Source organism: Equus quagga, chromosome 17 (genome assembly GCF_021613505.1).
Source record: "Equus quagga isolate Etosha38 chromosome 17, UCLA_HA_Equagga_1.0, whole genome shotgun sequence".
In the NCBI taxonomy this organism is placed as follows: domain Eukaryota; kingdom Metazoa; phylum Chordata; class Mammalia; order Perissodactyla; family Equidae; genus Equus; species Equus quagga.
In genome coordinates this window covers 1,665,216-1,691,108 of record NC_060283.1, presented here as the reverse complement: position 1 = coordinate 1,691,108, position 25,893 = coordinate 1,665,216, and the positions used below count along the sequence as shown (strand labels likewise).

Here is a 25,893-nt window from a genome sequence, read left to right as displayed (position 1 = left end):
TGAGTTCGAATCATGCTGAGTGTAAAGAGAGCTGAGGGGACATGTAACAGGTGTTGTGACCCCGTCTCGGCAGCCCAAGGAAGTACCCTGTGATCTGAGTACAAAGCATAAGTGGAAGTTAGCTAGACCAAGCAGAGGGATGGAGAGAGCCTTCCAGACAGGGCAGCACATGCAAAGGCCCGGAGGCAGGAAGGAACATGCCTGGCGTGTGGATGGGAGAGGAAGAAGAGGGCCGAGGGAGAGAGCAGGGTGAGGTGCTAGGCAGGGCTAGACTGTGGAGGGGCCACTGAGGGAGGACGGGGGGCACCCCAAAGGATGGGAGACAATGGAGCAGTATGAAGAAAGATGGCACATATAAGATCACTCTGAAATTCAAGAAGATAAGGGAATCATGAACCCAGAACAGGATGGTATGAAAAAGAAACAATTAGAGAACCAGAAAGAGCTCTTGGAAATGTAAAATATGCTGCCGAGTGAAAAAAAAACTCAGTAAAAGTTTGAAGTAAATCTCCCAGAAAGTGGAATAAAGACAGAGAGATGGAAAATAAGACGAGCCAAGAAGCATGGGGACTCCGTCCAAGGAGATGCAGCATCCAACAGCAAGACGTTCCAGAGAGGGAGAGGAGAGACGACGGAGGAGAGGAAATGTAAGCGAGAGGGGGGCCTGCGGAGAGCCTGGAGCCAAAGAGCAGCCGCGTGTCCTCGTGTCCTTCCAGAACACCCTGGAATCTTCTGACAGAACTAACAGATGACCTAGCAAACCACGGGCCTCTGATGGGGTTGATCTGCAGTAGAGAAGGTTTACAAAGACGACTGCAGAAGTCTGAAGGAAAATGCAGTTCTATACCCAGCCGAAGCGTCTGCCCAGGGCAAGGAGACCAGAAGGACAGTCTCAGACACTTGAGAGTCCCTAAAACTTACTTTCTGCACCGTTTTCTTAGAGAGCTGTGGAGAATTTGCTCCAGCCAAACGCAGGAGTCAAGGAGGACGAGGAAGCACAGAGGCCAGCCACAGGGGATCCCTCGCAGGGAGGAGTCAGGAGGCCCCGCTGCGGGCCGGCTCCTGGAGAATGAACAGGGTGGGCTCAGGAGCAAGGCTGGTGCAAGGGGGCTTCTAAAACTGCCGAGGGTCGCCCTGAGGAAGGCTCAGCTGGAGACCAGGGCGAGAACCTGGGCCCCGAGGCTCTGGGGAACTGAGTTCTGGGCGTGGGTCTCACGGCGGGCTGACCTGAAATACTGGTACAGCTCCCCTGGGAACCGAGAGGCAGGGAAGCATGGGCGGTGAGAGGGCGCAGAAGGAAATCTGTAAAGACATCGGAGGTCATGAATCAGGAGCAGCAGGGCGCCAGGTCCTCAGGGCCCGGGGAGGGGGCCACCAGAGGGAAGCCTTAGAGATGGCTGCCCCCCAAGTGGAGCTAGGGTGCCCACTGAGGCCCTGAGGTTCTTTTCTCTTGTAAGCTGTCCAGTGGGCTCATCCTTTGGGTTACACTCGCACTCATACATGCATGCACACTCACACACGCATAGTTAATTCACCCTGGCTGGAATACAAGGCGATTATGGCGGGAGGAGAGAGCTGGGACTGGCCACTTGAGGGCTGCGGACAGACGAGCTGGTGCGGGCGGCATGGGGCAGCGACCAGGGCAGGAAGACAGTGGAAGCTGGAACATCCCAGAGGCCCAGGGAACGGGGCTTCAAGAAGGGGTGAGCTGTGCCGTCAAGAGGACAGCAAACGAGGACGGGGATTTCCCATTGGGTGCAGCCATGCAGAGCCACAGAATCCCGTAATTGGTCTGCCTCAGTGCTACTGCTGTGTCTGACCCCACTAGACACTATGCTGATTGGGACGTGAATCACATGGCTGGGTCACCAGGCCCCCTGTGCCAGCACATAGGAGGTTCCCCAAAATTCTTGTGGCTTGAGTGACTGGGTGAGGAGGCGGGCATTAGTGGTGGGGCCAGCCAGGTGTCTATAGAAGCTGGCTCTGCCCAGCAGAGGGGCCCAGCCAGGGAGCTCCGCCATCCACACCTCAGTCTGCACGGATGGTGGTCTGCGCGTATGGTGGTCTGCGCGTATGGTGGTCTGCGCATGGGGACAGGAAAGGAGGAGCAGTGTGCTTGACCTCAGCCTGGGGCCCAAGACCAATTTCAGCAGGAGCTAGAGAGGGATATCTTTGTGCCCAAAGACAGTCACAGAGGAAAAAGGGCCCAGAGCGGGTGAGAAGTGCCACTTCCCCAAGATGTGGCTGAGGTCAGGTGTGTGCTGGACCCTCACTCCTGCCACAGCCTCAGACATCAGGCTCCCTGGGTGTGGGCGAGCTGCCGGGTGGCCAGGATGCAGACCCAGCCCCGCAGGGGAGCCGAGAGAGAGACGGCCCTCCCAAACCATGCACTCGGAGTCCTCAGCCGGCTGCGGCTCAGCGTCCTTCCAGGGAAATGGGCGTCTCCTGCAGGAGAGTTCCAGGGCCCAGGGTGTCAGGAAGCGGGCTCTGAGGGGAGCAGGAGCATGGACAGCCATCCGCTTGCCAGCATCCCTTGGGCTCTCGTTGCCACGGACCCGCAGTTACAACATTGATGCTGCCTTCTTTTGCTTAGATGGCATCTTCTTCGACAAATATTTTCTGAATGTCTGCTATGTACTAGGCACTGGGAACACAGGGGAAAGTATGTGGACCTGCCCTTGAGGGAGTCGTGTACAATGGGGCCACGGACAGTAAACAGACAATTAATTATCTTCCACATAGAAAGGGGGGGACGCTCTCAACATGGTTAGTCACTCACATTTCAGTATGAATGAGTTTCTCCCGTGCTTTGCCTGGTAACAGACTAGACCAGCGTGGCCTCACGTTCCAGGGACTGGGGTGAGGGTGGGGGTCAGAGCAGAGAAGGGTTAGAACAACTACTTCCCACAAATGCTTCCTTGGCTCCCAAGTTCCCAGGCTGCATCCCCGGGGCCTCCGGGAGGCCCTTCCTCAGACCCACCCCCGCCCAGCCCGGCCTCGGCCCCTCCTGCCCCCGTACCCTCTCCCCGAGGCCGCGCCCTCCCCGCCATCCTGGAAACGATTTTGTTGTCTGCGGAGATCATGTGTAACTGCCTGTGAGTTATAAGTCTCCGGAGCAAGCAGCCTGTTACCTAACCAGGCCCGGCTCATGCCAATGTCTTGAGTAATTATTGGGGGGCGGGGGGCCGCCCGCCGCAGCAGAGCCTCTCCGAGGGAGTGCTATTGTTTGTCATGTCAGCTGCACTTTAAGGCTGCATTTCACGTCAGCTGCGACTTGGAAGGAAAGAGGGCCCGGCCTCTGAGAAATGAAGGAACTGAAACCAGGGTGGTGGAGGGCAGTGGAGCCCTTTGGGCCTCCCGGGCTCCCCAGCTTCCCGGGGCTGCCTGACAGAGAGCCCGGTCGTCGGGGACCAGAACCCGCGGCCAGGCCCGGCAGCCGCCACTTGGCAGCGCCGATGGAAACCGCCGTGCGGTTATGCACAGACAGTCACGGAAACTCGGGAGGACGGCAGTGTTGGAGGGCGCGCGCCAGGCCCGGCCTCGGAGCCCCCCTCCACCCCGCCTGGCCTCCCACCCCCCCCGCTGCTGCTTTCCCTCGGGTCTCACCCCGGCAAATCTGTAGCCCAGCGCCCACTACGTGGAAATGGCTCTGGGACATAGGGGGGGCTTGCGCAGCCCACCCAGCCTGCCACCAGTGGGTCCAGGGGAACAGAGAGGGCTGCAGGGTACTGGGGCTCCCCAGGGCACCCCTAATCTCAGGGCCCCAGCCCTGCCTCCACCCCGGATCTGTTGTCCCAGTGACTCAAGCACCTACTGTGTGCCAGGAGCAGTGCCAAGTACTGGGGAGGCCATGGGAACCCCTTCCTCAGGAAGCTCAGTCCAGGGAGAGATGGGCGAGAAGCCAGCAAGCTACTGGGGCAGAGCAGCGAGGACCAGAGGAAGGAGGCAGGGCGGGCGGCGAGCGAGCAGTAGGTAGGTGGGCAGGGGGCTCTCCAAGGAGGGGACCTTGGAGCAGAAGCCAAGGAGGAGGGGCACGAGCTGGACAGGAGCAGAGCAAGGGCTGCCCACGCCACCCTCGGCCCCTCCTGATCCCTCGTGAGGCTGACGACCAGGCTCTGGCCCCTGGCCTTGGGCCTTAGAAGGTTCCTGTGCTTTCTGGTGCTGCAGTGTGCATTGACTCACTCACCCACCTGGTCACTAAGTTGTTCAACACACCTTTACTAAGTGCCTACTGTGCGCCAGTGCTGAGATCCTGGGGCGGGAGAGCCTATGGCGTTCGGGGGACAACAGCACCTAGCTCTGTGGGACTCAGGTGAGTGGGACAAAGTGAGGACAGGGTGCTGGCAGGGGCCAGATCAGGGCCTGGCAGCCCCTGTAAAGAGTATGGACTTACCTTCAGTCGATCAGAAGCCATAGGAGGGTTGTAAGCTCTAAGCCCAGAGGTGACATGCTCTGATTTACGTGTTTCTGAGCTGTGTGTAGAATAGGGTGGGGGTGCCGGGGGGAGGCAGAGAGGGCAGTCAGCAAAGAGATGACGGACTAGATTCAGGGTGAGGGGGTTGGTCCCAGCCATTGCTGAGACAACAGCAGTGACACTAGCCTAACCGAGAAAGACTGTTGCCACCGGCGGGGTCCCAGCCCAGCAGGAGCTGAAGTGTGTGCAGCACTGCAACAGGACCCAGGGCCCTTCCCTCTCTGTTGACTTCACTGTCTGCAACACAGGGTTTCTGTCCCATGGGCCCCAGCGGCTGCTCCTGCAGTCGCCATCACATCTGCATTCCAGCAGCAGCAAAGAGAGAAAAGACTGACATAAAGGCTGCTTGTGTCAGCTCTTCTCATTTCCATTGACCAGAAAGTAACACACACCCCGAGTCACTATGAGGGCCCCTGAGAAACCAAATTTCTACTCCAGGCGGCCAAAGCCCCGCTTAATTCCAGGATCTGTTGATGCAAAAGGAGAGAATGGCTATGGGTACAATTAACTGTCTTTGCCACCAGCCAAATCCCACCTATTGTTTAGAGGCCGGACAGAAAGATCTTGGGTAGAAATGGCTGTTGGAGGCGAGGAAGCAGGAGGACACGGCCCCAGAGCAGGCCTGTCGTGAGCAGCCAGCATGGCAGCGTCCTGTCCTGGGATGAAGAGGATGGGGAGGAGAGGTTGTGTGGATTCGAGATGCCTCTGAGACGCCAAGGCCGTGAGGCCATGAGGCCATGAGGCCATGAGGCCAAGACTCTGTGGCCTGGTCAGCCCTGAGAGTCCAAACCGGGAACCACCAGTGTGTGGGCACAGTGAGGTCAGTGACAGAGGGAGCACCTGCCTGCAGAGGGGTGAGGTCGGGGTGGCCGGTGTGCAAGGGCCAGCAGAGAAAATGGGACACGGGGGGGACTTGGAGGAGAGAACCGCAGGAGAATGTGGGTCCTGGGAGCTGGAGGGCTTCAGTGGGGTGGGACCTGCCCCCCCTAGATGAAAACCGTGAGGAGTCAGGACAGAAGACAGCGTGGGGTGGCCACGGGAAGTCACTGGGGACCAGAGCAGTGGGTGCTGGGGCCAAAAGCCCAGATGGAGAGGGTGGAAAAGTTAATGTGCAACCTCTAGTTAAATATGGAAAATTAACACGTGTTTATTTCCACTCCCTCCAAACCCCACTGAAATGACAGTAGAGGCATTAAAAAAATTTAAGTTATAAATCAACGAGCTAAAGCAATCAGGGAAGAAGATAAGAGAGACACCAAAAAATGTTGACTAAAGTTCGTCAATGGGGAAGCAGAAGGATGAGAGGACATCAAGGAGTGTAGACACGGGCCTCGCAGGAGGGGGAGGCACCAAGAGGGGGGCGGCTCCCACTGAGCCCTGGATGGGTTCAAGGACCAGAGCCCCCGGGACCCTTGAAGCTGGGACGAGAGATTGCAGCCAGGAGGTTATCTATTGATCAGTCTGAGCAGCAGATGCTCCCGTGGCACCCGCCCCCCCGGTCCAGGAAGCCAGCTACTGCCCATGCCCCAGCCCAGCCGAAGACAGGAGGCTTAGTCCCCACGGAGACTGGACCTGAGAGCTTCTGAGCTTGGGGACATCAGGAGCTGTGGGTGGAGAGTGAGCCCCAGTGATGAAAATAAGGGAGATTCAGTGAACATTTTCGTGCTAAAAAGTAAGACCTCTAACCTCTTCCCTCCTCAGTTCCCGGAATGCCCCAATCAGGACACATCATTGTGATTTCAGGACCCCAGAAATAAAGTGGACACCCTAAGTTTCCAGAGAGGAAAAAGGTCACACGCACAGGATGGTGAATGAAAATGGCATCAGACTTTTCAACAGCAGGGCAGGAAGCTAGCACATAATGGAGAAATGCCTTTAAACTTCTAGGGGAAAAAATTACTTCCAATCTAGAATTCTGTGCCTAAACTCTTAGGTATGAGAGTCGAGACGTTTTCAGACATGCACAGTTAAAAGTTTTACCTACTGCATGCCTTTTCTCAGAAAGTTACTTGAAGATGTGCTCTAGCAAAATGAGGGGAAAACCAAAAAAGAGAGACACAGGATGCAAGAACCAGGGGAGTCCAGCACCAAAAAAAGAAAAAAAGAGCCAAAGAAATTCCCAGCATGATGGGGGAAAGAAGTTCTAGCATTACGACTCTTCAGCAGGCCGGGAAAACAACTATCCTTCTAGAACTCCAGGAGGAAACCTCTAGGAGGAAAAATAAGGAAGCTGATAGATAGCTAGTGTCCTCAACAGGGTGAATAAAAGTTTTACGATTCTGGCAGAGAGTCCAAGAACGAATTAGTGACAGATGCATTAAAAACTAAGCAAAACATAAAGGCAATTCTTAAGCCCAGGGAAAACAAAAAGCTGGAATCACGGAGACCACGCGGCTCAGCTGAAAACAGGGTTTACGTAGTGACATAACGGTGCAGAATGTTCACATAAAGTGCAAACAGTAAATATTTTTGAGCCTAGAATTGCGATATAACTATATTGGGAGGATGGGGAGTAGCGAGGGACAGAGGTCGTGAAAACAAAATCTTGCGCTCTCATCTTCCGCTAGGCAGTCCCTAGATAATGTCTAAAGCTGCAAACACAGGGAACAGCAATATAAGCCTGTGGCCTAGAAACACCCAGGTGAAGCCAAGAGACAGCTGGGAGGGTGGAGGGATTGCCTCTGGGGTCAGGAATCGGGGATGGAGGACACAGCACCTGTGGGAGCTCTTCAAGAGGATTTGCTTGCCGATGGAGAGGAAACTCTAGAATGGAGGGAGACAGCGATGGTGCAGGACAGCAGGGAGGTCTGCCAGGGCCCTGGTGAGGAAGAGGAGGAGGAGATGGTCAGCCGAGGAGCGGGGCTCTGGGCTGGGAAGGTGAGGGCACGCCCGGGTTGGGGAAGAGCAGCAGAGTGGGCGAGGAGGCAGGCCAGGCAGGCCCTTCGTGCGGCAGGCGCAGACTCGAGGCTGGCTGGTCCCCGAACAGGAGCCCTCAGGCTAGGTGGGGCTGGTCTGTGCGGGATGGGGCGGCCATGAGAGAGAAGGGCTTGCCGGCCGGTGGTCCCTCCCCACCTTTAACTCCGGTTGACAGAGGAACCTGGGCTTCTGCTGGGGCGGGCCTCCTGGAGCTGTGACCCCAGTGGTACCAAGGATGGTCTCTGAGGCCCCCGGGTCCAGGCACTAAAGGGGAACGCTGCAGGCCGTGAGAACAGGTCCTCCCGGAGGCCTGCAGACCACACCCGGTCCGGTCAGCTGGGTCTCCCACCCAGGCCCAGTGTCCCAAGGAGCTCTTCCTCCCGGCCCAGGAGCAGGAAGGGTGGGCTGGGAGCCACAGGACAGGGCCTGAATCTCTCATCAGTCCTCCGGTCAGCCCAGGCCAGGCAGGCCCCAGGCCAGCCCAAGGCCTCCCTCCTGGGTGGGCCCTCCCCACCCTTCCGGTCACCTTCCGAGCATTGTGGGCCTTCCTGGGAACCCCCACTGGTCAGTTTTCCTCAGGCCTCCCAGCCCCCAAAAACACACCACGACTGTCCCCTCCAACCACACACCTGTCCCCTGGCCACATGGCCACACACCTAGGGGTCCACGCTGGGGCTTCCTGAGATCACCAGCTGTGGCGTGGAGGTGGGACTGAGGTGGGCATGAGGGTGCAGCGGGGGGACAGTGAGGGGTGGTGCCATCACCTGCACAGGAGCCACAGGTGGCCTGGCCAGGGGTCCATGAGTTTGGAGATGGGGCAGGAGGACGGACGCCCTGCTGGGGAGCTTCACTCGTTGCTTTTCCACAGCTGATACTCTCTCGCCCCGAGCATCCTCATGCAGACTCCTCCTGCTGGGGGAGGAAAGATGCTCCTGGCTAGCACAGGCCTCTGTTCCCTGCCCGTCAGACCAGGGGACAAGGCCGTCCAGGAGTCAGGAGGCTCGTGGGGCAGCCTCTGGGCCTTCGTGGTGAGGAGGAAGTGCCGGGGGTGGGGGTGCCTGTGGCCTCTCTGGAGCACCAAGGCAGCAGAGACTACAGCATGAGCCCTGGGAGGGGTCCACACAGTAGGACAGAGGACACGGCCCCCCTCACCTCCCCAAATGCCAGGGAGGCCTATGGGCTTCCAGAGAAGCCTGCAGATTAGAGGCCTCCAGAGCAACAGAGCTGGGCCAGCACCCGGCGGTGCCCAGTGCTAAGGGGCTGGGGTGGGACCCCGGAGCCCCAGGGAACTGAGCCGAGGGGGGCCCCTGTGTCCAAGGACTGTCTCTCTCAGTCCGAGTGGCCCCTACCCTCACCTACAGCCCTCCCATTCTCTACCTGGGGGTGTGGGGGGTGAGGCAGAGCTGAGCGCGAGGTCCCCCTACCTGCTCACAGGCCCAGCCCCCTAGGCTCCTCCCCCCACAGGACACCGCCCTGACCAGGAACCTGGAGCCCTTGGGATTGGTGGCCCATCTCCCACCGGACCTCTCTGAGGACCACCTAGATCCGTGGGTCATCTGAGCCCTGGGGTGGGCACCTGGGTGTGGCTGCCATGCTCCGATCTGCCCCGGGCACCTGCCTGCCATGGTCACAGCACCCATGGTCTGTCAGTGGCTGTAAATGACCAAGAGCCACCCGTCGCTGTGATGGGAGAAGGCTGCAGTGCAGAGGGGACAAAAGACCGACTGGTCACAGGGTAGGCAGGTTGACCCTCATCGCCTCCTGGAACATCCCTCCTCGGCCTGTCACAGAGGCAAACACAGAGGCTCGGATCAGGGAGGGTGACCGAGGACCAGGTCCCTTGTTTGCATGTGGCTGGGCCCAGGCTGGGGACCAGGCAGTCCACTGTGCTCAGCCAGCAGGATGGGGGTGGGAGGCGAGTATGAACTGCGAGGCCAAAGGCCCCGGGGTGGGACCACAGGCAACAGTGGGGAAGGTGGGCCCCAGAGCTGGGGGAGGGCTGGGAATGTCGGCCGGCCTGGGAGCATAGGGGAGTAGGACCTGCCAAATATGTCCAGATGGGGCTGGAGCACGCGGGGGCCTGGCCTGGAGCCCCAGCGACTTCCTGCCTGTGCACCCTGCCCCCCACCTCCTCAGCTCCTTCCCCGACAGTCGGTCTCGGGCTGGGGGTGGGGTGCAGCAGTGCCTGCTTAGCCACAAGGAGTGTGGCCAGGGACTAGGAACCCGAGGCCTCAGTCCCCCGCCCCATGACACTGAGCACCTGCTGTGCCCGGCGTGGCTGGGTGACAGCACAGGCCCCCCCCAGGACCACACGGCCATGTTGAGTGGGTCGTGGGGAAGTTCCCAGACCCAGTGATGTGGGAGCCACCCCAAGCTGAGCCGTGGAGGGTGAGGGACCCCATGGGGGATAGGGGCTGCTGTGCATGGCGCTAGAGCTGCCATGAGGGAAAGTGCCATGGTGGGGGCGGCAGGGGCAAAAAGGATGGGGGACCCTGCAAGGTCCCTCATCGTTCTCAGTAGCTGGGGTACCAGAAGGAGACATGCCAGGCCTCGCCGTCTCTTCCCGCCTTCCTCCAAGAGCTGCTTGTCCACTCCCGTCCCAGCCCAGGTCTCTGGGGGCCTGTCTCTGGGGCTGCTGGGGCTGCCACTCCACGGAGGGTCTGCCCTGGGTGGGGTGCTCTGGTTCCCCCAACACAGAGATGGGGCTGGGCTCACTGTGAGGTACTGAGCTCCCCATCCCAAAGGCTGTGCAAGCAGAGCTGGGAAGAGAGCTTGGCGTTGAGAGGAGGAAGGATGGAGTTGAGGGCCTTTTGGCTCAGGGATTCTAGACCTCACAAGGCAGGAAGGAACAGGCGTTGTGAGGTCCATGAGGTGGGTAAGGCGCTCCCAAGCCCCCAGCTGGGCGTCGAATGCCAGGCAGGGTGCTGGGCTGGGGCCTGTATGGGAGGAAATCCCTGGGATTTCCCCAGTGAGGAGGCTCCAGCCTTGGCATTGGTAATGTCCCGTGTCTCTCTCCACGCCAGGCTCTTCCAGGTGCCAGGAAAGGGGCTGGATTCCAGATTCCTGGCCTGGCTGCCCAGCCGCCATAGGGACACCAGCCCAGAGCCCCCAGGCCCAGCCTCCAACATGATTCTAGCCTTAGGGGGCTAACTCGGGGAATCCTGTCCTAGAAGCCAGAGCCAGAAGTAGAGGGGTAGGGGAGTCACCCCATCCTGGGTACAGGCCTGGGAGCCTGGCGTGCCGGGGGCCGGGGGCTGCCTGCCTGTCTGGGTCAGCCACAGCTGCAGTCCAGCCCTGGCCAGCTCAGTCATGTGACTGCCGTCTCCAGGCCAGGACGGAGGCGGGAAAGGCAGCGACACTGGACACACTAGCACCTGGAGGTTAGGCAAGGCCCCCCAGGATTGGGGATGGCCGGGCTGTACCCCAGCTCTTCCAGCCGCCAGTCCCCCTGCAACCCCTAGATTCTGCTTCATGTACCGGCTCCCAGCTTTCACCTGCTCTCAGCTCTGATGGAAGCCTGCATGTGCACATACACACGCGCCCAAACACACACACAGGCTGAGCCCCTCAGCCTCTCTGCTGGTCACCTCCCTGGGGCTGACCTGGACACTCCGGCCTCTGGTGGAGCACTCTGCAGGTCCTCCCTGAGCACGGCCTGTGCCAGGCACTGGGCCAGCAGAGCAGCAGCCCCACCCTCGAGGAGCTGGGGGTTGTGGGCATGCCGGGGCGGGCCCGGAGAGGGGCATCTGAGCAGACACTTCAGGGAGGCCAGAGGCAGCACATGCAAAGGTTCTGCCACAGGTCTGGGCCCAGACTGAAGGTCAACTGGGCCGGAGCAGAGCGAACAGGCCATGGGGAGGACATGGCAGATGGTGACGGGCCTCCAGATCTGGCCTGGCTCTGAGGGCATGGGCAACTTCCGTCTCAATGTTCCTCTCCTGGGGCCTAAGGGTGGCCATGAGAGAGCAGGGGAGGCTGTGGCAGTGTCGGAGATGCTGATGGCTTGGCCCAGGGCTGCGGGGGAGCCCCCGATTCCGGACAGATTTGCTGGGCCCTGGAGGTCCCCGCCTTGACCCCATTGGTGCTTTGCGGCTGGATCAGATGAGAAGCGTGAAAGAAAGAGGTAACCCTGGGGTCTCTGGCCTGACCTCTTAATGGAGCTGGGAAACCGCAAGAGGAGCAGACCGGGCTCCAGGAGGGACCACTGGGTTCCAGAGGCCTCGAGCCACCTGGGAGAGGTGGCCAGTGGGTGGGTCAACATAATTCTGGGGTCTGGGCTGGAGATGTACTGAATTTGGCTGGACGTGAGGCTGTAAGGTGGACAAGGTCACCAAGGGGAGCATAGCAGAGAGAAGGACCAAGACCTGAGCCCGAGGCGCCCTGTTGACCCACAGGGAGAGGACAGAGTTAGTGGAGTTGACAGAGATGGTGAGAGGGAGCTGGGCAGCGTCTGCTGCCGGGCTGTGGATCCCAGCCCAGGTGCGGTCATCACAGGAGGTCTGTGCAGGGCCCAGAGAACAGTGGACGGCACCTCCAAAGAGAGTCAGACGGCAGTGGCTACAGATGGGGAATCCAAGAGAGAGTTTCGTCTACCTTCTTGGGGATGGGAGGACTAGCATGAGCATGTCTGCTGGTGGAACCATCCGGCGGGGCGCGTGCCGGTGATCCGGGGAGAGGGGCGAAGGCTGAGCAGCCTGCGTGTACTCGGAGGGGTGGCCTTCAATGGCAGCCGGACAGCCCCGGAGACCAGGAGGCCAGGCCGGAGCAGAGGAGCGGATGGCGGCGGGTGGGGCACGGGGCTCTGGAGAGTGGTGTGGGGGGGCCACTGCAGGCACGGCCTTGGCCTCTGGCATCAAGAAGACCTCTCCTGGAGCAGCGGTCCCCTCCCCTAGGTCCCCTGGAGATGGCATGGGGGTGTTGCCTGCAGAGTACCCAGCCTCCCTGTCCACCGATGGACATTGGTCGTGCGTCACCTCCAGAGCCCCGTGGAAAGGCTTGCTGTGCGGCCGCCCCTGGGAGCGAACTCCATGGACATGTTTCAACACGGGCAGCCTCAAACCCTCTGTCGAGTGAAAACAAGCAAGTAGAGAGCCACAGTATCTCATGTTACCATTTATGCTAAAACCCGCCACGGACGGAGACCAGATCGCATGCGCCAGCCCGTGTTTTGAAATCGCTGGAAGGATAAACACCAGGTTGCGAAGACGGTTACCTGGGAGAGGAGAGGACCAGAGAGAGACAGGCCAGGTCCAACGGGGGGAGGCGGGGTTTCTCTGAAATGTTTTCACTTTTTAGGGAGAATGTTTTCAAAGAGTACTTATATCGTGCAAAACCTTGTAAACAGGCTAATCTACAAACAAGACCTCCAGCTGGCCCGGTGTGTTGACTGGGGAGGGGCCCGTCGGGCGGTCTCTGGGAGGTGCGGGGGGGTGGGGGGGAAGATGGGCAGTCCACAGGCTCCAGCCGTCTGAGCAAGAGGCTCATGGGGCACATGCAGTCAGGGAGCAGGCTGGAAAGCTGTTGCCAGTGTCCGGAGGGAGGCTGTGGGCTTGGGCTGAGCGGGGACAACCAAGGGTGGCGGAGAGAGGCATGGAGAGAAAACACCCCAGGCTGTGGGTGCGGACGATGTTGGGGGCAGGGGAGGCGTCAGAGGCAGCCATGAGGCGTGGGAAACTGGGGGGCATCCTGGGTCCTTCCTCCCCTGAGCCCCCCACAGGCCAGGGGAACTGGACCCTGTCCCCAGGAGACCCTGACCACATATACATGGACCTCTATTCTCCGAGGGGACCCTCACAGCTGTCCTGTACTGCAAGACAGACTCACTGTGCCCCCCTGCCCCGGAGGTGATGGAGGCCCAGAGCCACCCAGCCAGTGAGGGGTCATGGATGGCCTGGCAGTGTCCCTGCTTTCGGGGAGGCAGATGTTTAAGAAGCACACAACATGAGTGGCGCCTGGGCAGACTGGAGTTCCTGGAAGGACAAGAGTAGGAAGGTGAGGGAGCCCAACCAGGAGGGAGGCGAAGGAGGACGGCCTTTGGGGGGAGACCCCACCTTGGCACCTGGAGGATGAGAAAGGTTCACTGGCTCAGGAGAGGGGTGGATTGTTCCAGGAAGTGGGGGCGGCTGATGCAAAGGCCCTGAGGCAGGAAGGGTGTGGCACATCCAAGGAGTTGGAAAAAGCCAATGCGGGGCATGAAGGGACAGTGGCCGGGGTGGGGCACAGGGCCAGACCGTGAGGGGCACTCTGTCCAAGGTGGGGCTGTGTCTTTCTCCTGAAGGCAGTAGAGAGATCTGCGGGGGTTTCACGGAGGGCAAGGACAGGGTGTGAGGACAAACAGGAGGTCTGCAGGCTGTGGAAAGCCACATGGAGGGTCAGTCGGGCCTCAGGGGCACTGCTGGAGGCTGCTGGCGGGCTCGGGGATCCTGAACTGCCTGTGCCTTGGCTGAGGGCCCCAAGGTAGGGGGCTAGGAGGTGTGGGGTGGCTGGGCCTGGCCAGAAGCACCCAGTGGCCAACGCATTGTGGGCTGTGGGCGGGGGAGTCGCAGAGACAGGCCTGTGGCTCCAAGTGAGTCCACGCGAATCAAAGATTTAAGGGTAAACTACACATCCAAAAAGAACTAGAAAGAAACGTTTCAGCACTCAAATGGAGAAGGCCACTCCCAAGCGTGCCCAGAATCTAGAAGCCATCAAGGAAAAGATGGAGGATGCTGACTGCAAGAAAAAGAAAAGAAACAAAACAAAACAGAACTTCTGTGTGGCAAGACAAAAAACAAGGATATAATTGCCATAAACCAATTCAGAAGACAAATAAAACACCAGGGGAAACATTTGTGATGTACAGGTCAAAGGGCAAATTTCCTTAATATACAAAGAGCAAAGCAATGACGGTGAAAGGCCTGGCCAGCAGCGCCAGCCCCTGTTTCTCTGCCCGGCACCCGCTCGGGGGAAAGAGTGAGCGAGCGCTGGGCTTGGAGCACCTCTGCCCGTCCCACCCCAGCACTGGTGTCCCCGGAAGATGGCAGGGGGCCTCGTTGATTCATCCAGCAAATATTTGTGAAGCACCAACTCCTCTTATCCCATGTGTATTTTCTGAGCACCAGATACGTGCCGGGTTCTGAAGAACGGGCTGAGGGTGCGACAGTGGCGGCGTGGGCCGAGGCCCGGCCTCAGGGTCCTTCGATTTGTGAAGGGGCCGCAGCGAGTAAATCAACAAACCAAACCGGACGTTTCGGGGGGGTGGCGAGGGCCGCAGGTAGAACTGGGAGCGAGGAGGGCAGGAGGCACTTCGCTCGAAAGGTCAGGGGAGGCGGCTCTCAACCTTTGAGCTGAGGTTGTACAACGCAGTGGAGGATGGTTTTCTGGGCAGAGGCAACAGCAAGTACAGAGGCCCCGGGCTGGGATCAAGGGTGCCGAGCTCAGGATCTGAGAGGTGGGAGTCAGGGAGGCCGAGGGCGGGGGACACAGGGCCTCGGGGGGCCTCGGGGGAGATTAGACTTCGCTCCCCGTGCGCTGGGAGATAGCTCCGGTCAGGGGGTTGAAACTCGGCCTGGCTGCCGCACCCGGGGCAGAGGGGAAGGGGCCTAGCTTGTCCATTACAGGTGATTGCGACAGTGCAGGCGAGGGGTGGGGGCCGTAGGGGGGGGGGGGGGAGGGGGGCGGATTTAGGGTGTGTGTTCTAGAGAGACACGGGACCCGCCAGGGACCCGCCAGCGGGAGGGGTGTGGGTGGGCCCCTCGGGGAATGCGACAGTTGGTGGCACTACGTGCATGGCGGCGCCTCTTTCTGAGATGGGAGGACACGACTGGAGGAGGCTCGGGGGGAGGCCGAGCTCCCTTTGGGCCCCGCTGCGCTGAGATGCCATTAGACCCACAGGCCAGTGGAGATGGGGTTCTGGGACCCCAGGGAGAGTGCAAGGCTGGGACCCAGAGTTGGAGGCGTCTGTGCAAAGACAGTACCAGCAGAGGGGCGTCCTAGGGCCGGGCGTGGAGGGTAGGCGAGGTTGCGCCGGCCCAGTGAACTCAGGCGAGGTGGACGTTGATGTGATGGTGATCCTGAGATGCCCTTCAGCCGTCAGCCCAGAACTGGGGCCTGCTGAGGGTCCCTGGTGGACCCCAGGTGTCCAGGGGGCTGCTCCTGGGCAGCCAGGTGTCTGGGGAGAGGTAAAAGGGTCTTTTCCCTGTTGTGGCGCTCTCTCAGAGGAGACAACCTGTGCTCCTGAGGGGTGGTTGGCCAGGCACTGGCAAGCCCCTAGAAGGGTCTTGGGGGTGGCACTGACTGGGCCCCCGGCCACTTGGCCGTACTGTGCCGAGGACCCAGCTGAAACGTGGCTGACCTTGGCAGTGGCTTTGATCACCTTCCATAGCGTGTCTCCTCTGGCCACCCAGCAGCCAGAATAGCAGGAGACGCGAGGCACGGTGGCTGGGACAGGGCCTGGGTCTGCAGCCTCTGGAACGCCCACCTTGGCAAAGTATTGATCATCAACCCCACTATGTCGCCGGTCCCAGGGCCAGGGCGCAAGTGGCTGTCACGTCACCGTCTCTCCAGGCCAAGGCTCACCCCGGCTTGGACTCTGCCAGGCATAGGGCCCTGGGAGACAGGCAGAATGGCTGGCGCATTGGAGACCAGGGGTCCCGGAGATGGCGGTGTCTGTCTCCCTCTCAGGAGAGGACTCTGGCTCCCAGGAGACCCCATGCAGAGGGGGGCTCCTGTCGCTCACTCTCTGAATTGCCCAGCCCAGCAGCATCACTGACTGGCGGAGGGGTACTCACCCCCTTGGCACATACAAAGGCCCAGGGGCCTAGAAGTCCAGGCAGATATGCTCACATTCTTTGGCAACTCAGGGAATAGTTTGGTGGAAGGTGAGGGGAATTGTGCAAATCACACCCAGGGCAGGAGCAGTTCACGCATTCTCACACACACAGTCTCTGTGCCCTTATACATCACAGGCACATGTGTGCGTACACATGTGTACACACACATGTGCTGACCGGGCCTGCGTAGGAATCCTCGTTCAGCCTCAGGCACGATCGCACACACGCTCCCAGTGCTTACTGACAGTCGGTAATGGTGGCAGGAGACTTCATCAGCGTTTGCTGAGCCTCAAGCACTGTTTCCAGGGTTTTCATGCGTTAATTCCTTCAATCTCTGCAGTGTCCTGCTAAGGGAGGGTCTCCTGTCATCCCCATTTCACAGATGGGGAAACTGAGGTTCAGGGAGGCCAAGTGACTTGCCCAAGTTCTCCCAGCCAGGAAGCAGCAGAAGCAAGATGTGAACCAGGCAGCCCATCTGGGTGCCCTGCAGACCCAGCCCCACTGCCCCACTGTGTGCTGCTCGCACACCCACACCGAGGCCTCTACACTGGCCCGGGCCCTGCCCTCCGACAGACGCGCGGCGTGCACCCATGCCTGGTGCGCGCCCAGGCCGCGGGACAGGGAGCTCCACGGAGCGGCTGCCCTGGGGACTGGCCGTAAAACCTCAGCAGCTAGAAACACGGCTGATTTTTCTCCAAGAGCTGAAGCACTAAAAGAAAGTCATAAACACAATTACACCGTCTCCTGCCATAAATTATGGCCTTATGAAGCGCTGTGATCTATTTCCACTCATACCCGGCTCGGGAGGACCGTCCAGCCCACGGCCTTAACGAGAGGGTGATTTACGGGTGCGATTCCCGCCTCCTCACAGTGGGGGGGTGGGGGGCGGCCGTTCCCAAGCCCCGTGGAGTCGTGGAGGCCTGGCACCGGGGCAGAGCCCAGAGCCTGGGCCCAGGCTGCCCGCTGGACAGGGCCCTCCCGGGACAGCCGGGCCCCGGCGGCCAGGCGCCCTGCAACACCACCGTCCGCCCTTGGAGGTGTGCTAGAGGGTCCCCGGGGGCTCTGCAGTAGAGACGCTGGGCAATGAAGCGCCCGCCGTGTGTGGTCCACAAACTGGGTCCCGCGGGCGCTGGTGGGGACGGGCGGAGGGACAGGCTCAAGGAGCCTGATTCTAGCGGGAGAAACTGCGGAGTGAGCAGACACAACTGCACGCCAGGGGCCTTGGAGAAAACATGGGCTGCTCAGGGACATGGGGACGGTAGCAGAGGGAGGGAGGTGGCCTCAGATCAGTGACATTGGCGAGACCTAAGCGGGGGAGGGTGACTGGTGGAGGCAGTGGGACAAAGGTCCTGAGGCCAGTGTGTGCCACCATGTTTGAGGACCAGCAGAGAGGCCTGGAGCAGAGTGGCCTAGGAGGGGAGAAGGAACAGAGACCAGAGAGCAAAGGGGACAGGTCCAGGGCCACAAGAGGGACTTGAGCCTCTCCGGGGGGTGAGGTGGGAGCTGGAGAGGGTGTCAGCAGGGCAATGACGTGACCTGGTTTGTGTTTTGAGAAAACCACCATGTAGAAGCACGTCGCTGGGGAGGCCAGCTGGCAGGCTCCTGTGCCGGTCCCAGCAAGAGGCTGGCGGTCTGGCCCAGGCTGGAGCCCTGGAGGGGTGGGCAGGGGGCTTCCAGGCTCTGCTCACATCTAGAACGTGGAGCGTGATGCTGAGATTTGGAGCCTTTTGCTGAGGTGAGGAAAATTACGGAAGGAACAGAGTGGTCTCAGGGAAAGACAGGGCTAAACAGACATTCAGGAAAACCGTGGCTTCGTGGTCTGAGTTCAGACCATGAGGCCTGGCAGGGTCGAGCATGCAGGTCCTGGATGTGTCCCTGGCCTGAGCCTGAGGTACTCCAGGCCCAGAGGATGGCGGACGGCAGCTGTCACATCTGGGGGGCCCTCCTCCTGTCACAGTCAGTGGAGAAGGGTTCTGGGCTGGCGGACAGCGAGGAGCAGCCGGCGCCTCTCCCCTTCGTGGTTTCTCTCAATGACGTCCATTGCCCTGGACGTGGCTGCGGCTGCTCAGTATCACTTGCATGTGGAGGGTACAGGGGGCAAAGGCCAGAGGTTGCTGGGACCCTCCACTCCCCTCCCTGACCAGGCAGAAGCTTGCAGAGTGAGCGCTGGGGCCAGGGGCAGGCCCACAGGGGCGGGACAAGAACCTGGCATTCTATGGAGATGGAGAGCCCAGAAGTCCCCGGGGGGCCCAGGACCACCACCCAAACCTGCTCAGCAGCCCTGTGGCCCAGCGCGGGGCACAAGGAGGAAGTGGACGCAGAGCCACTGCAGGGACGAGCTGAGTAATCGCAGCCGTGTGCCGTGTGGGCCCCCGGCGTGCGTGCCAGCATAGATCTAGCGGAAGCTCCAGGCTCCAGCGTGTCCTGCCCCACACCTGGACCCCCCACCTCCCTGTAGCTCAGCTTGGGGCCTGCTGTTCAATATTTTGAGTCAGGCCCCTGAAAACAGTTCAGTGACTGTTGATCCAGGACAGTCTGCAAACAAGAGAGCCCAGGGACCTTCGCCCTGTGACCCTACAGAGGGCCCTGAGCTCTCCCGAGAGGAGGCCCCACCCCGCCTTTAGACCTGGACCCACAGGGACCCCAGGGGCACCACAAGCTGCCCCCCCAGGATCAGGGGGCTCCCTCCCCTCGAGCTCCAAGTCTTGTGTCACCCTCTCTGGCCGACGCCAGCCAGTGTGGCGAGACAGCCCGTGGCACGCACGCGGCCAGGGCCGCCAGCGGGTCCAGAGCTGGGATCAAGGCCCAGCAGGTTCTGCAAAAATTTCCCTTGAAAGACTCTTTTTCAAGATTTTCTTTTGAAAACAAATTCATAACCACATCAAACAGGAACCCCGTCGCCTCGCTCGCCGGCCGCCCGGGCTATGACTAGCTGTTATTCTAATTGCTTTTTTTCTCTTCCGAGGGCCGCAGAAGCTGTTTTAGGATTATTAATTTGGTGAGTTGAGGCAGGGCACAAGGGAGCTTTTGTTGGCCTTGCACTTTCAGTCACTATCAAATTGCAAATAATGACGAGATTGCAGGTCCCCAAAACTGATCTGCCCCAGCGGCTCCTGGGGAACGAGTCCCCCGGCCCCCAGCGAGCACTTCCCTCTCCCGAGGCCGGTGGCGCCTCCCCTGGGCACCTGCCGGGAAGGACGCACCTCCCTGCGCCTGGTGTTTGGCCAAGGCCTCTCCCTCAGCCCATTGATGTGCCCCTTGGACATCAAATATGTGAGGAAGATAAAGACACTCTGTGTTCAGGGCCCAGGAGGAAGGACACAGGCTAAGGCGGCTCAAGGACCATTTCTCTGACATGTGATGGAGCTGAACCCCAGAGGCCAAGGAGGAGCCGCCCTCTGGGCCCAGGGCCCTCCCAGCAGAGGAGCCAGCAGGGCAGCCCATAGGCCTGAGCCAAGGAGCCCCCGCCAAGGGGCTACTCTAGGAGCCCCAGGACCAGCCCAATGCCCCACCCCAGAGGACAGGAGTGTCCCATGCATGTCATGCTCACCCAGCCCCTGCGGGATCCTGTCCATACTGTCTTGCTCCATCCTCGAGACAACCCAGTGAGGGAGGAGCAGGTTCCCCCACTTTCCAGTGGGGAGAGTGCAGGGGCCAGGTCTCAGGCCACCCTGAGCACAACTCACCCACAGGGCAATGCAGTCAACTATGGAGAGGGGCAGAGGCCCGCATGTGCTGGGCAGAGGCCACAACAGGGCCCTGGGGGCTGAGCATGGAGCCCAAAGCCAGCAAGTAAGCAGCAGGGAGCCCTCGGAGGGTGTGTGGCTCCGAAGCCAGCCACCAAGCTCCAGGAGGGGGGCCTAGCTCAGGGGGTGGGGGGCTGGTAGAGCTTGGCCCACCCACTGCCCACCACACCTCCTGCCCACCCCCGAGTAGGGATTGTCACCCCAAGGTGGCCCAGGACTGAGCCCCTTCTCCAGCCATGCCCAGCGGCTCCCACCCCTTCCACCATCCCACCACGCTTCCCTTCCCTTTCGTCCCAGGAAGCCCCTATAAACGCTTCCATACCCACTTGCACATCTGGGGGCTTCCACAGATGTTCAAGTGCCGTAAAGTGAAAATGTATGAAACCACAGATTTTCTTCTGTAACGTATTTAGTGCTTTCAATTGAAGCCAAACCAACAGTTGCCCAAGCCAGGGCCTGCACAGGTGAGCGACGGGAAGCCATGCCTGGACCAGCCTTGCTCAAGGCTATGGTGTGCCGGGCCTGGGGAGCCCAGGCGGCGCCCCCATAGGCCTCCCCGGGCATGAGCGGGCGGTGGAACTGAGGGGGTCAGTCCTGCTGCAGCAGGAGCCCCAGGGGTCTTGGGCCAGGGAGAGGCATGGGGTTTGGGTGTGACGGGGACGAGTCCACCTCCTCCCCGACAGTGTTCCCTCAGCCTTCTGAGCTCAGCTCTGATCCTTGATCTCGCCCCACCCCGGAAGGCCTGCTTCAGCCCCTGTGGGCGCCACCCTCCCACCTGACACCGTGTCTTCTCAGCATGGAACCTGGGGGTGGGGGTCTGCAGGGGTGAGAAGGGAGATGCAGGGGCTTCCAGCCAGTGACCTTGAGCAAGACCCTTCTCCTCCTGGGGCCTCAGGGTCTGCGGGTGTGGAGTGGACTTAGGCTTCAGTCGGTGGTCTCCAAAGGGCTCTGCAGAGGACAAGGGTGTCGGGCAGGCATCGGCAGTGGGTGGCGAGTGGAGTGAGTGGCCCCAGGCCCCACCCTGCCGGAACCAGTGAAGTCCTGTGCCCCTTCCCTTTATAGCCTGGGCTCCTGCATGATGGCACCTGGGATGCGCAGCTGGCCCTCAGCCTGGGCTGGGAGGGTCTCAGACTGTGCTGGGCCTCAGCTGAGAGCTGGGTCTCTGCCTCCCGGAGAGGGCACAGCCTCGTCCTACCCTCTGCCGCAGGGTCTCTGGTGGAAGGGCTCCCCAGCTCCTCAGGAGAGACCTCCTTTTACCTCCTCGCCCTTGTGGTTCAGCGTCCACGGGTGGGAGGGTTGGTGACTGCCACACCGACCTCTGAAGCAGGCCTGGGCCTGCGTGGGGACCCAGCTACTGGGCCTCCAGCCCACACAGGGTTTGCGGCTGCTTCACCCAACAGCATCTTCCTCAGGGCCATCCTGCCCCGCCAGCATCCCAGCTCCCCCTGGTCCTGGGAGAGGGACGCTGTGGCCAGGAGAGGGGCCCAGGTGGGTCCAGGGGACAGGCTGGCCTAGGACGGCCTGGAGCACCGACATCACGCACCACATGTATGTGTCCAGCTGGGTGGACGGCGGCAGCCAGCTCTGCCTGCTGCTGTCCTCAGCCCCAGCAGTTGACACTTGGCAGAGCCATCCTTGTGGCTTTTACCCTCAAGCCACACTCTCCCCGCAAGCAGCTCTGCATTCTTGTGGCTCGGCCCCTATAGGGTGACCATCTGGCCCCTCCACTCCCTCCACTGCCATTTCTAGTCTTTCTGGTGTTCCAGGTACCTGGCGGGGGGAGGGTCTGCTTTCTTCTCTGATGGAGCACCCTGTGGGCCGCGGTGTGAGCGCAGACCCCGGCTCACGCTGGACCACAGGCCCACGGCTCTCTGGCTCAGCACTTCCTCCTGGCCCACCTTCTAGGGGAGGGGGCCCCTCAGACAGCACTGGATTCACAGCCCCCCACCCTCCCTCCTCTTTCCTGGCCTAGCTCTGCTTTCCCCTGTCCGGCTCTGAGGGCTCCGCAGGCCACCTCCCACCCTGGGCCCCCTTTAGCCCCTGCCCCTCCTGGCCACCCAGAGGCCTCTGTGAGCCCCTGCTGTGCCTGGTGCATCCTGCCTCCGCCTCCCCACCAGCTTCACCGGGTGGCCGCATCCTGTCCACCGTGGGCGACCCCAGCGCTCAGCACAGGACAGGCCTTTGATGACCACGTGGCCAGGTCATGTGGTGGAGCGAGCGCCTTGGGGTCCTGGCCTGACCCCTTGGGGTGCTGCACACAGAGCCCTGGTTTGCCAGCTTGCTGGGAGGATGCTGGTGCCCATGGGTGGGGGAAGGGGCACCCGCCACGATGACAGGAGCACGGGCCCTGTAGGTGTTGGGGGAGCAGAGGGGAGGCCTGGCCCTGGGACTCACGAGCCCTTCCCAGGAGGAATGACCCGCTCTGGTCTCCAGGTCTTAGGTGAGGGCTGCAGAGAATGGGCTCCTTCCAACTACGTGTCTACACGTGTGCAGACACACACGGGGCCACGTGCACCTGCGGACACCCGCATGCACACACAGGCACGCCCAGGCCCGTGCGCAGCCCACATCTGCAGGGACGCTTGGACACGTGGACATGCGGGCCGTGCACCTCCCGCCCTCACCCCTCGCTGAGCCCAGGCCCTGAGGCCCCTGCACACCTGGGCTGCCCCCGCCACCTGACTCAGCTCTGCTCTTGTCCCCGCAGGTGACGCAGCTGGACCAGAGGCTGGTGCTCATCACGGACATGCTGCACCAGCTGCTCTCCTTGCACCATGGCAGCCCCCCGGGCGGCCGTCCCCCCAGCGGGGATGAGGCCCAAGTGGTCCAGCCCTGTGGTGGCGGCTCCATCAACCCCGAGCTCTTCCTGCCCAGCAACGCCCTGCCCACCTACGAACAGCTGACCGTGCCCCACAGGGGCCCTGACGAGGGGTCCTGAGGGGGCCCAGGGCGAGAGGGGAGGTCCACCCCACCTCCCACTCGGCAGGGGCACCCATGGAGCCACAGCCACCTCCTTGAAGGCCCGAGAGAGCAGCCCCTCTCTCCCTGGCCCTGGCCCCCCAGTGGGCCGTGCCACCCCTCGAGCCTGAGCTGGGGGTTCACCAAGGCCGCCTCTTCCCGGCCAGCAGGTACTAGAACTTGGCTGGGTGAGGGGCCCCTCTCAGCTCTGATGCTGTGCCCCTCCCCCATCGCTTGTGTGGTTGGGACACAGTGGCAGGGGGTCTGGCTGGCCCCCCGCAGGGCTGGACATCCCGGGCACTTAGTCTGTCCCACGTATGGCCAGGAAGCAGCATAGATGAATGCAGGCCCCCCTGGTAGGCCCCAGGGGGCTTCCTGAGGGGAGAGAGAGGGACAGCCTGGACAGGGTCTGTGGGTACCCCACCCCCAGCCTCAAATCCAGGACTCAGGTGGACCCGGGGAGGAAGCCAGCAGGGCAGGGCGGGCCCAGCCCATGACGAATAAGGACACAGGACCCAGGCCCACGAGCCCCCCTCCGAGGGTCCAGGCCTGGGCCTCCTCCCTCCGTCTCCAGAGATGATGACTCGATTGACCCCGGGCTGTGAGGGGAGCTGATCCTGAGGCCACAGCTTCCAGCAGGAGGGACAAGGCCCACCGCTGGCCCCTGACTGCTTCACTGGGGGTGGAATGTCCCCCAGTTGGACTGGCAGCTTCTCCTACCCGTGCTGGAGAGAAGAGGAAGGCCCCCTCCGACCTGGCGCTGTGTGCAGCCCCTACCTCCAGCTCCCTGCCTGGTCCGAGCGGCTGGACAGACACACAGAACTGTCCCCTCACCTGACCAGCTGCTGTGCCGTGAGGGAGCCCAAGGGTGTCACAGTCTCTCCACAGGGCGGGGGCTGCTGGGCATTACATCTCGCAGAAATCAGAATAATTTGTGGCGATTTGGAATCTGTTTTAATGAGCTTCACAGTGTGATTTTGATTGATTGTGCTGGCTTTTCCTAATAAACGCGGAGAGCCGCGGACTTGATTAGACGCCGCCCTCGCCTTGATTCTTAGGGAGCCGTCCATCTTTGGGACAACCCTGTCCTCCCGTGGAGTTACCACCTGACCTGCCCCGGTGAGGGAGGAGGCCCAGGAGCCCCCTGCCCACTGGGCTGGGGGTTCTAGAAGCAGGATCCCCGAGGAGGCCGGGCATCTTGAGGCAGGGCCATTCCTGTCCCCGTAGCCAGCACCAAGGTCAGGCTCCATCCACATGAACTGAGCGGAAGTAAAGGATGTCCCCAGGACCTCGGGGCAGACCAGAAACATGGCCCCCCACCCCCCAGCCTTTGCTCTTGCTGATGCCTTTGCTGGAACGTTCTTCCTGTCCTCCTCTCCATCTGATGAAATCACTGCCTGGTCTGCAGCCTCGCTCAAAGTCCCCTCCTGAAGCAAGCTCTCCCTAACAGGTCCCTTGGGCCTTGTGACCCCTCAAGGGGGCAGGGATGAGCCGGTGGGGTCATCACCCCAGACAAGCAATGGAGACAGGACTCAAGGACCCTGACCTCGGTGCCCACATCCCTCCGCCAGCTGCACTCTGGGCCCCACCCTCACTTCCTGGGCGGCGGGGGTCCTTGTACACAGGACAGCGCCCTGCCCTCCCCTGCCCATCTCACACTGCTGCCCACTGGCATCTGAGCCCCCACCTCCTGCAGCCCAGCTCCCTTCCCCACAGGCCCTGCCTGGAACCCTCTGCGACCTCCCTCGTGTACAGGACCCCTGCGCTCCCCTTCGAGGTGGTTGCCCAGGTGGCTGATAAACAGGAGCTCATGGTTCTTTTCACAGAGTAGAGGTCCAGGGTTCAAAGAGGTCAGAGAGGCTGTGGGATCTGGCCAAAGGCTCCAGCCCACGCCAGCATCCCTCCTGATCAGGGCTCTGGCGGCCTCAGGGCTTCCCCCTAGGGTGGCCCTGGCCACCTGGTATGGTCAAGATGTGGTCACTGCCTGTCTCCAGCAGCCCCTGGGCCTCTGGGGCAGGCAGGTACCTCTCCGGGCCCAGCACTCTGTCCAGGGCCTGGCCTGGCTGGGGCTGTGGGAGCCAGGGCTACAGTTCACCCCACTGGGCAGCCACCTTAGGAGACACACTCGGGCCTCTCCATTTGCCCCTCGCAGGCCCAGCTGGCACTATCTGAGGACCCGCGAGCCCCATCATGGGAGTGGAGCCCATCCGGGCCCACCCTCCAGGGATTCTTAAGGAGCTCGAGGCACCCAGACTGGATCCTGACTGGGGTGGGGTGCAGGGAAGGGCCGGGGTTCTGGGACTCCCACACAGGCATGCCTGCCCCCCTCTAGGCCTCAGTTTCCCCGTCAGTAACACAGTGCTCCCTTGGGCCCATCCAGCTCCCAGCAGGCTGGAGGTATATGCCGGGTGGGTGCCACCCCTCCCTCACCCTGCCATGTGGGCACCCTCACTCCGCCCATGGCTCTCCACACGGCCCCTGCACTCCAGCTCACAGGTGCAGACACGTTCAGCCGGTTGGGGGGTGGGTCCACTGTACCCGCTTTTTGACTGTTTCTCCACCCTCTGGGACTGCTGCCTTCCTGTCCTCCTTCCAGAGCCCACCCCAAATTCCCTGGCCATCAGGGCTGGGGGCATCTGAGATTTCTGAGGATGGGGCCCTCCCAAGGCCACCAGAAGCAGCGGGTAGCCAGTGTGAGGACAGAGGATCCAGGTTTCCATGTGGCATGGAAGCTTGGGCCCCTGTAAGGGGGAGGGCCCTGGGTCCCACTGTGCTAAGGCCCACTGGTCTGTGCCTCCCCTGGAGCCCAGCCCTGGCTCCCACCGTGGGGACTTGGCGTCTGCCTGGCACTGGCCAGTGCAGGGAGGGGAGGAGGGGCTGCACAGGGCCTGCACCCACCAGGGGGAGGGGCGGGAGCAACAATTACTGGAAAGGCAAAAGCTGTTGTTTCCTTGTTGGGTAAATATTTGTGGAAACCCCAGGAAGCGGC

General features: G+C 61.3%; 1 protein-coding gene across 1 annotated transcript in view; it reads left to right on the top strand.

Moving 5' to 3' along the window:
• The window catches only part of KCNQ1 (potassium voltage-gated channel subfamily Q member 1), a 149,795-nt gene extending 125,864 nt beyond the window's left edge, over nt 1-23,931 (top strand). The window contains exon 9 of the mRNA XM_046644082.1: nt 22,654-23,931. Coding sequence (XP_046500038.1) covers nt 22,654-22,884 — 231 coding nt within the window. The 3' untranslated portion in view covers nt 22,885-23,931. The remainder of the gene's footprint in view (nt 1-22,653) is intronic.
• Nucleotides 23,932-25,893: the final 1,962 nt, after the last annotated feature.